This window comes from Schistocerca piceifrons, chromosome 2, assembly GCF_021461385.2.
Source record: "Schistocerca piceifrons isolate TAMUIC-IGC-003096 chromosome 2, iqSchPice1.1, whole genome shotgun sequence".
Lineage (NCBI taxonomy): Eukaryota > Metazoa > Arthropoda > Insecta > Orthoptera > Acrididae > Schistocerca > Schistocerca piceifrons.
The window spans coordinates 21,326,683-21,336,629 of record NC_060139.1 but is presented as its reverse complement, the minus strand read 5'-3'; the positions used below and the strand labels follow the sequence as shown (position 1 = coordinate 21,336,629).

Below are 9,947 nucleotides of genomic sequence, written 5' to 3'. Positions count from 1 at the left end.
ATGCCTCTGAATATGCCCTACCAACCGATCTCTCCTTCTACTCAAGTTGTGCCACAAACTCCTCCCAAATTCTATTCAATACCTCCTCATTAGTTATGTGATCTACCCATCTAATCTTCAGCATTCTTCTGTAGCACCACATTTCGAAAGCTTCTATTCTCTTCTTGTCTAAATTATTTATCGTCCGTGTTTCACTTCCATACATGGCTACACTCCATACAAATACTTTCAGAAACGACTTCCTGACACTAAAATCTATACTCGATGTTAACAAATTTCTCTTCTTCAGAAACACTTTCCTTGTCATTGCCAGTCTACATTTTATATCCTCTCTACTTCGACCATCATCAGTTATTTTGCTCCCCAAATAGCAAAACTCCTTTACTACTTTAAGCATCTCATTTCCTAATGTAATTCCCTCAGCATCACCTGACTTAATTTGACTACATTCCATTATCCTCGTTTTGCTTTTGTTGATGTTCATCTAATATCCTCCTTTCAAGACACTGTCCATTCCGTTCAACTGCTCTTCCAAGTCCTTTGCTGTCTCTGATAGAATTACAATTTCATCGGCGAACCTCAAAGTTTTTATTTCTTCTCCATGGATTTTAATACCTACTCCCAATTTTTCTTTTGTTTCCTTTATTTCTTGCTCAATATACAGATTGAATAGCATCGGGGAGAGGCTACAACCCTGTCTCACTCCCTTCCCAAACACTGCTTCCCTTTCATGCCCCTTGAGTCTTATAAGTGCCATCTGGTTTCTGTGCAAATTGTAAATAGCCTTTCGCTCCCTGTATTTTATCCCTGCCACCTTCAGAATTTGAAAGAGAGTATTCCAGTCAACATTGTGAAAAGCTTCCACGCTCCAGTCCGTACAATTGCTTAAAGTATTACCTATACATGTTGGTGACTTTTGTTTACTAGAGTAAAATAATGAAATTATCACTGAAACCCGACATTTGAATCGCATCTATGAATTTTGTTCAGTTGTTGGCTTCACTAGCTAAATCTGTGTTGAAATCAGCAGTTGTCATGACTCTTTTCTTGGTTTATTTTTAAATTTTTTGCAATAGGCACTGACATTTCGACAAACGGTTTTCCTCATTTCTGCGCCTGGTATTTTATACACAGTCTAAATTACAATATTTTGCCCTTAATTTATGCAGCAGCTTTCAAATATACATTCTCCATTAAGAGAACCGAAATCAATCTTGCTCTATATCCCACTGATCTTTCCACAAGTATGCACGATTCTCCTAGTGCTAAATACTCCAACAAAAGCTTTTGGCAACATAAAAATTATAAAAGTTATTTAAGATCTTGATACTATCGTCTGTAAGCCAGTGTTCATTCAAGCATACAATCTTGACAAAAAAATTCGCAAGTCGGTAAATTTTGTTTCTCTGCCATTTGTGTAGTTTGAACTTAACCTATTTATGTTCAAATGCGTTATGAATGTATTGTTACTTTCTTTAATATTCTTAATGGCATTTGTTTTGAAATGCTGTTTGTGTATTTTCATTTCAACTTCGTTATCAATTTTTACATCCCCATCTCTGCATACTAGTTTCCCTTACTAATTATGATCTTACAAATATCATTGCACATATTGCTGAATGTAGTCGATCCTAGTCTGTTTAGATGCAGCCGATCTTGTTCTAAACATTTATCACCAATAAATTTATTCGAATCTAGGAAAACTACACCAAGTCTGTTGGACTGTTCTCTGACGCGTTTGTTTATCCTGTCTACGTATTTATCACTTATCGATCTTCTGTGCAGGGTACTACTTGTATTCAGCTTTGAGGCTGGGTACACGTTTTTCGCCATCCGGATTAAATATCGTGCTTCGTTTACGATCTCTTCTTCGCTGCTGTTTCGGAGTGAGTTCGCCCCCACGTGAATGAAAACACCTTTATAGTTTTCATTGCGATTTACCAGCGGGAATACATTTTGTTTCGTTTCTACTTGCTCTTGAAGTGATTATTTAATCGATCTATACTTATTAATTTTTGTGTTCGGTACTGCAATGTTTTGTATTGATGAACGCCAGTTATTAAGAGGCCATTTCTGGTCCTTTGTTTGTCACTATCTAGATGCTTTCTTCCTTTGCTTTTTGTAGTTACTGCCAGCCACTGATATTTATTTCTAGGTTCGACATATTTTGTATTTCTTTCTACGCGATCTTCGTCATTATTCTAACTTTTTTGGTTTGTATATGGCTTTTAACACTTTGAATTTGACTGGTTTTGGGACTGATGGCCCTGTAGTTTGGTCCCTCTCTCTCCAAACCAAGGTACCAAACAATTGCTTTTTTTTTTCATTTTCCGTCACTGATTCACTGTTTCCACGAATCCATAAAATTTTCATTTAACAGTTTCGCGTTTTCTTACCTCAAGATTACTATTTCTTTTCTGAAAGAACTATTCAGTAACGCGTTAATTTCGTCTTTGGAATTTATCGTGTTGAGAAAATCACGCTCATCTGTAACACAGTTACGACATGACCACCTAATATCGACATTTACGAACTTGAGATACACATTCTCACATTTTTCGTGTAACCAGAAGTTACATTTTACACGGAGGATGCCTTTACTCACAAGTTTTTTACATTCTTTATACAATGAGTTGTTATGAAACTGTTTTTAACTGAGACTGAAGTGTCGCTGCACTGTTCTACCGGCCTAGTTTCTAAAATTATGGTATAAATATTATTGACTGTATTCAGATTCGTGACCTGTATTCACATTCAGTCCTAATTAAAAAATTGAAATCATGTTTAGTATGTTGCTAGAAGTGTGTACGAGGCGTAAATAATGTTTTAATTTTTTACTAACGCAACGTACACTTACTAGCCTGGCGTCTTCCAACATCAAAGATCTTAAGCGAAAACTTCTCCAAAGTACTTGATCAACACCTGTAGAGTGTAGACATGAGCGAGAGATGTCATGTTTGTTATGGCCGTTTGTTGTTAGCGGGTTGTTTGAGTTTTTGTGTATAGCAACATTGAATTCATTAGGCGTGTTATTTCAGGCGGTTTTTGTGTGTTACTCAGTAGACGGCGTAATTTGTTAAACGCAATGCTATAACTGCTTTGTAAAGCTACGTATATGAGGGCCAGGCTTGTTCAGGACAATTATTGCGGGAAAAGGACGATGATGTTAAGAACGTATACACTGCCTGTGCGATATGTTTGTGTGACCGGTTCATAAATAGAAAAACTACTTACAGCCACCTGGAGACAAATATTATTCGTTAAATGAGAATTTACTTCACGTGCAGGCAGCTACCGTTGTGCTGATTTGCCGTTATTGTTACCTAATTGACTTATTTGATATCTTGTCTGAATTTAAAAAGGTTATACTAGCTTCATCTGTATAGATCAGAATGCCACCTCAACGCAAATTAACGCCGCCTGCACTGGAGGAGCTGTGCATGAGTTTAATTTTAAGTCACCTAGAACAAGAAATAAACCTTGTTCAGCATATTCGAACATATCAGACAACCTCTTTAATTTTACGCAGGCGGGGCATTGAGGCAGAAGCCTTACAAGCAGAACTTGCTGCCCAGTTTGATTCCTTGCCACCTTTGATGGGTGAAATTGTGCGTCAGAGTATCACAAACAGGTTGGTTCTCATATATAACTAGTGTATGTTGCATATGCTTTCGGAACAGAATAATATATTGACTGTTATCAATAACAGTAGTACCATTACTGACGTTAAGTAGAAAAATAAAATTACAACTTGCAACCCCCACAATTTAGTTTGGTACGCTAATATGACGATCATCAGTGCTGTATTACCTATTAAGAGAGAAGTTCGTTTTTGCTATGTCGCAGTTTGGGATAACTTGTGGGTTCAGACTGTGCCTAGTAAAACTAGCCACAGGAGTGAATTGATAAAACATGACCTAAAAGGGCACCCTAGCTCTGCGGTGAGTGAAAGACTGCATTCTATCTTAAGTCATGGCAGAAGCCCATTCTGGTTTGAGTGCCATAGAGTTTACTTTACTTTTGTTATTCATTGGTTTTTGTTGTTGGCAGCAAATGAAAGCAATCATTTTGCTCTGTGCTTAATTTTCATTGTTTTCAAGCTGTGTTTTTAGCATCTTTCCATGCTCTTGAGTTGGCAAATCTTAGTTGCATCCTGATTGTTATGTATTAATTCTCACTTTCTTTATAATTGTGAGGTCAGAAATGTTAATGATACCTTTATCTTCCCCACAATCAAAACGAACCTTACCCATGTGCCACTTATAAACTGCTCAAAAAAAGTTGTGCAGCACCTGCATCTCCACGAATAGCCTATGTGCGAACTTTTGTTTAAGGGAAGTTGTGAATTAGGAAATAAGTCTTACGAGACATACAAGAACTTAAAGCAAAATAACAACAAAAATAAAGGAACTCTGTTTGAAAGTGCATTTCTTTGCACTGCCGTGAAATCAAAACAAAGTGGTCAAGGCAGCACCGCTAAAGCTTAACCCAGTCTGCTGTGCTGCTATTCGTGAGCTTGTCTGGAATGTGAAAAGGGTTCTTGTTATGACAAGTCGCAACTGGTCCCCAGCATTTTCAATCAGGTTCATGTTATCAAATACCACAGGTCATTCGGTTCTGTTTTTATGTCTCCTGGAAGGAGGTATCCGCAAGTTGAGCTCAATATGCTTGTGCATTATTGTCTTGACAGGAAACCCATCAGCAGAATGTTGACTGTGGACCTGGACAAGATGTTGAAGGATCTTCTCCTGGTACTGTGCTGTTCCAAAATTATCCTCAACAGCAATGGGAGTCATCCGACATTGCTCCAAAATGTGTCTGATCCACTCTTTCCATTTCTCTTCAATAATTCATGTAAAGTGTACAACCACAACTTGTCATTACACTATTCAAATTGATAACATAGCTTTTTCTGTTTCACAGAAATTTTTTTTTTTTTTCCCTCCACAATTTCTTCATGATAGGCCTCATTCATAAAATATAATCCATCACAGCTGGAAGTGTGACACTTATTAAATTACTCCAGGCTGTTATGATGTGGTCTGATTTACCTTACCATGTGATAATAACCTGGAATATTTTAATAAGTGCAATCTTTGACAATCCCCCATTCAGAAATCCAATTGAGGTATTTATTTTTAAAATTAAAAAAGAGACATATATTTCGATGAATTTGTTCCAGTAAATCTATAACTGCAGATTATGAAATACAATGGACTAGCCCTCAATTACTGTAGATATTCATTGCACCAAACGCAACAGTTTTCAACAAGAAATAATATTGATTAGTCTACAGAGGCTTAAAGTGGATTTAACATTAGTACAGAAGAAATTCATGTATGTGAGTGAACATTAGGGTTACTCAGCTACAGGTAATTCTGCAGTAGGTAAAATTTTGCTGCTTCCATATTTTCATTGTGTCCCACTCAACAAAAAATAAGCCTGTGTAATATTTTAGCTCAATTGGGCACCTACCAGGCAACAACCAAACTCCTTAAAGTTACTATACTAGAAATTAGTGTCCTGCATGGAGAATAATTTTAAGATCTTATTTAAGACTGCAAAGGAAACATCTTAAATGTTTAAGAATAAGTGGCAGTTTTTCATACACCACAGAACTATCAGACTGAGCTGAAATACTGTAACATTTTCGACTTGAACAACCAAACTGAGCTGAAAAACTGTAGCACTTTGGCTAATTTTGATTGCCTGAACTTCCCCAATGGAACACTTTTATAACTTGCATAACGGATTTGTATTGCTGTTTTAAAACCTGCTTAGTATAGAAGCATTAAATAATCATTTGTAAATAATTTTAAAATATGTATATTTTAGTTATGCTATTTATACTTCCAGATTTATTTATTGAACCGCCACAATGCTGTTTATTCACCACTTTCTATCACAACTTGATTTAAATTTATCGTTAAATCCAGTAATATGATTCCCAATTTCTGTTGTTTACCAAGTAAATTATATTCTGGTCACCAGGCCCTCTCCATCTTGTGCATAGTTAGTTTTCATTCATGCTGTGTCCGCTTGGCCCACGTTCAGTTCATATTAGTACCTCAACATTTTTGACACTGAGTCTGTTATAACAGTTTTCGAGAGTGACATCTTTTCCCTAGGTATTTTATTGGATCATGGGTCTCCGTTGCCACTGGTTCTGTGCTATATATTCTAATTTGCAGTTAATTGCTCTCATTCTGGAATTATTTTATTGGAGCATGAGTTTTGACAATTTCAATGTTCACCTTATGGTGTATAAATTCCAAACTTATCCATTTGATGCAATTGATAGGTTACGGCTGGAACATTGGGACATAGTTCATTCTCTCTTACCTTACAAAGTGATAACGCTATTAACAGCACCTCCTAATAAAGGGACTTGTGTAACACTAATGCAGCCTTGAAAAAAATTTCACTCTTTTTCAAAAAAAGAAATTAGGCCTACAGGATTTTTTAAGATTATTTTGGAGAATTTTCGGAAATTTCTGTTCTGCAGCAATGTATAATCCTAACCTATAGTTACCCTGACTACAAAATATCTTTTTCACTTTCATCTATAGTTACCCTGGCTACAAAATGTCTTTTTCACTTTCATCTGCTTGCATAATTAGCAACATATTTTGCTTAACTGCTGTCAGAACATTGTCATCAAATTTGGAGAGAGTCATAGTGTCAAGAAGTAAGTACCGGAGGTGGTTCAGAGATTATGTCATAGCAACTGTGCTGTTTTCCAGATCAATATTTTGATAATGTATCAGCTAAATTTGTGAACAGGAAATCATTAAAAGTTGCATTTGATGACAGAATACAGATCTTTACATAAATTAGGACAAGGAAATACATCCCCAAAGGAAATACATGTTCTTGAAGAGTTCTTGTTATATAACTAAAATTGGTGTTGAATGCAAAAAGTGCACCTGTTATTCATCTGGCAGAACATAGAGCTCTTGGAATATGAAATGATATTGTAGTGTTTGTATTGTGACCAGTGAACTCCAAAAGTTCTTAGTCAGCATTATTCCATTGTTTTGACAAGGAATGATGATGCTCAAGAAATCCAAGAATGGTAGAGTGGACGTTACCAGGGACTTCATTGCTACCAGCATGTAAAATTTCTTGTCAGTTTCATTCAGGTTTCTCAGTGTCTTTTGAAAAGTCGAGACAGCCCCTTCAAAGTACGATTGACACCAAGGAAGATACAACAGATCACCATTAAACAATTTTTCAAGATTTAATTCAGTTATTCCCTACTTTTCTAGTATGTGGTAAATAGCCAAGGTTTCACTTCTCTAGAACATATTGGAACTATAGGAGCTATCAGTATCTGCTCATTACCTTGAAAACTTAGTCGTTGCCAATGTATCAATCTTTCCAACACCTTTGAATGCTGCAAGCAGCTTCCCATATCTGTGCAACACTAATTCTTGGCAGACATTAAGGTTAAGTTTGAACCATACTTCCTTTTCTCCCTCCCTCCCTCCCTCTCCCTCTCCCCTTTTATTTATTTAATATTTTCTGTATGAACATACCTAATAGGCTGCCAGATATGTGAGAGGCCCGAAGATTTCTTAACAATTAGAATCCAGTACATGGTCCTCAATGCAGAGTACTCATCAGGGACAAGGATATTGTTGGAGTGCCCTGGGGAAATATGATAGGACAGCTCTTACACTCTAAATACGTAAATGAACTGATGGACAGGGTGTGCGGCAATCTGTGGCTGTTTGCTGATGATACAGTCGTGTATGGGAAGGTATCATCACTGATGTACGGGAAGATGTTGTTGTTGAATGACTGTAAGTGTATACATGACGACTCAAACAAAATTTCTAGTTGGTGTGATGCATGGCAGCTCAGTCTAAATGTAGAAAAGTGTAATTGAATTCAGATGAATAAGAAAAGCACTCCTGTAACGTTCTAATACAGCATTAATAGTGTACTACTTGACACTGTCATGTCAATTAAATATCTAGGCATAACAATACAAAGCAAATTGGTAGTATTGTAGGAAAGTGTGTTTCAGCTGAGTTGCTTCGTGAACTCAAGGCGGAGTTTCTGGAGAGAAGAAGACACCCTTTCCTGAAACATTTTTGAGAAAATTTAGGAAACTGGCATTTGGAGCTGGCTGCAGAACTGTTCTTCTGCTGTTAATGTATATTTCACGTAAGGACCACAAACATAAGATAAGAGAAATTAGGGCTCGTACGGAGGCACATAAACAATCATTTTTCCCTCACTTTATTTGCGAGTGGAACAGGACAAGAAATAACTAGTGGTACAAGGTAACTTTTGCCATGCACCGTTTAGGGGCTTGCGGGATATGTATGTAGATGCAGATGTCTGAAATTTCAGTAGCAATCAAAGATGTAAAACTTATTTGTGTCACTGATTTTGCAGCTATTAATGATTTTAGAGGGAGTGCTTGTAACAAAGTGAAGCATGCTAGAATTGTTGCTGCTGTTGCTGGCCTTTACTGAACAGTAGCCGGTCGCTGTGGCTGAGCGGTTCTAGGCGCTTCAGTCTGGAACCGCTCGACCGCTACGGTCGCAGGTTCGAATCCTGCCTGGGGCATGGATGTGTGTAATGTCCTTAGGTTAGTTAGGTTTAAGTAGTTATAGGGGACTGATGACCTCAGATGTTAAGCCCCATAGTGCTCAGAGCCATTTGAACTGAACAGTGGGAAGCAACTTATTACTGTCATCACCGGCAACAGCTTCCACTGCTTGACGGGGAATCGTCTCAGTTTTGATGCACCCCAAGGCGATCATTGATAATACAATTCTTCATAACGCATTTTTCCGTTGGAGCCAGAGATCTAATTTCTGATTTACACTGTCCGTCTAGGCCTGTAGTCCTTTTTGCTTTTAAAGCATTAGGAAATTCTTATCCTCTTCCCTTCTTGTCTGTTCCAGAGCAGTTCTTTGAGCTGTCATTTTGGCAAAATTGTCTCCTTTTCCATTTTGGTTATATGCTGTTATAGTCAATTGCTAATATAAAACTTATGTTTAATAATCATTTCTTAAGTAAAGTAGAAAATTAAGGGACAAACAGTTCAAGAGAAAGTCACGGCAGTACATTGGAAAAGTGACTTTTATAAAATTCAACCATGAAAATCCAGCACCAACTTCTTCTGAAATTAAGAAAATATATATTCTCTCAAGAATAAAAGCCCCCCTTAATTTGATGTTGTTTCCTCCAGGGAATTAAATGTTTGTTCCCATATAATAAGCCCTGTCTTACCTGAAATATGTAATGCAATATTAACTCGAGGGATTCTTCCAGAGACATTGAAATATACCATTGTTAAACTCTTGCATAAGAATGATGGTGAGAGAGATGTCAGTGGCTACTAATCTTTTTAATTATTGACAAAATTTTCCTAAATTTTTGAGAAGTTGATGTATTCTAGAATAACATCCCACATACATCTATATCGATACTTTGTAGTCAACTGTACAGCACTTTGTGGAGGATACCCTGTACTACTGCTAGTCATTTCCTTTCCTGTTTCACTCGCAAATAGAACAAGAGAAAAATGACTCTATATGCCTCCGTATGAGCTCTAATTTCTTGTATCTTACCTTCATGGTCCTTGTGTGCTGGAGACAGCAGAATCATTCTGCAGTCAGTGTAAAATGCCAGTTCTCTAAATTTTTTTCAATAATGTTTCTCGAAAAGAATGTCTCCTTCCCTCCAGCAATTCCCAGTTGTGTTCCCAAAGCATCTCCATAATACTTGCATGTTGTACGAACCTACCAGTAACAAATCTAGCAGCTCACTTCTGAATTGCTTTGATGTCTTCCCATAATCCAACCTGGTGCGGGTCCCAAACACTCAAACAGTACTCAATAATGGATCGCACTAATGTCAAATATGCAGTTTCCTTTAGAGATGAACCACACTTGCCCCACCCCTCCCGCCGGAGGTTCGAGCCCTCC

General features: G+C 37.2%; 1 protein-coding gene across 2 annotated transcripts in view; it reads left to right on the top strand.

Annotated features, from left to right (window-relative positions):
* The first annotated feature begins 2,921 nt into the window (after positions 1-2,921).
* The window catches only part of LOC124776980, a 65,785-nt gene continuing 58,759 nt past the window's right edge, over positions 2,922-9,947 (top strand). For both annotated transcript variants that reach the window (XM_047252221.1, XM_047252220.1), the window contains exon 1: positions 2,922-3,631. In XM_047252221.1, coding sequence (XP_047108177.1) covers positions 3,393-3,631 — 239 coding nt within the window. In that variant the 5' untranslated portion in view covers positions 2,922-3,392. The remainder of the gene's footprint in view (positions 3,632-9,947) is intronic.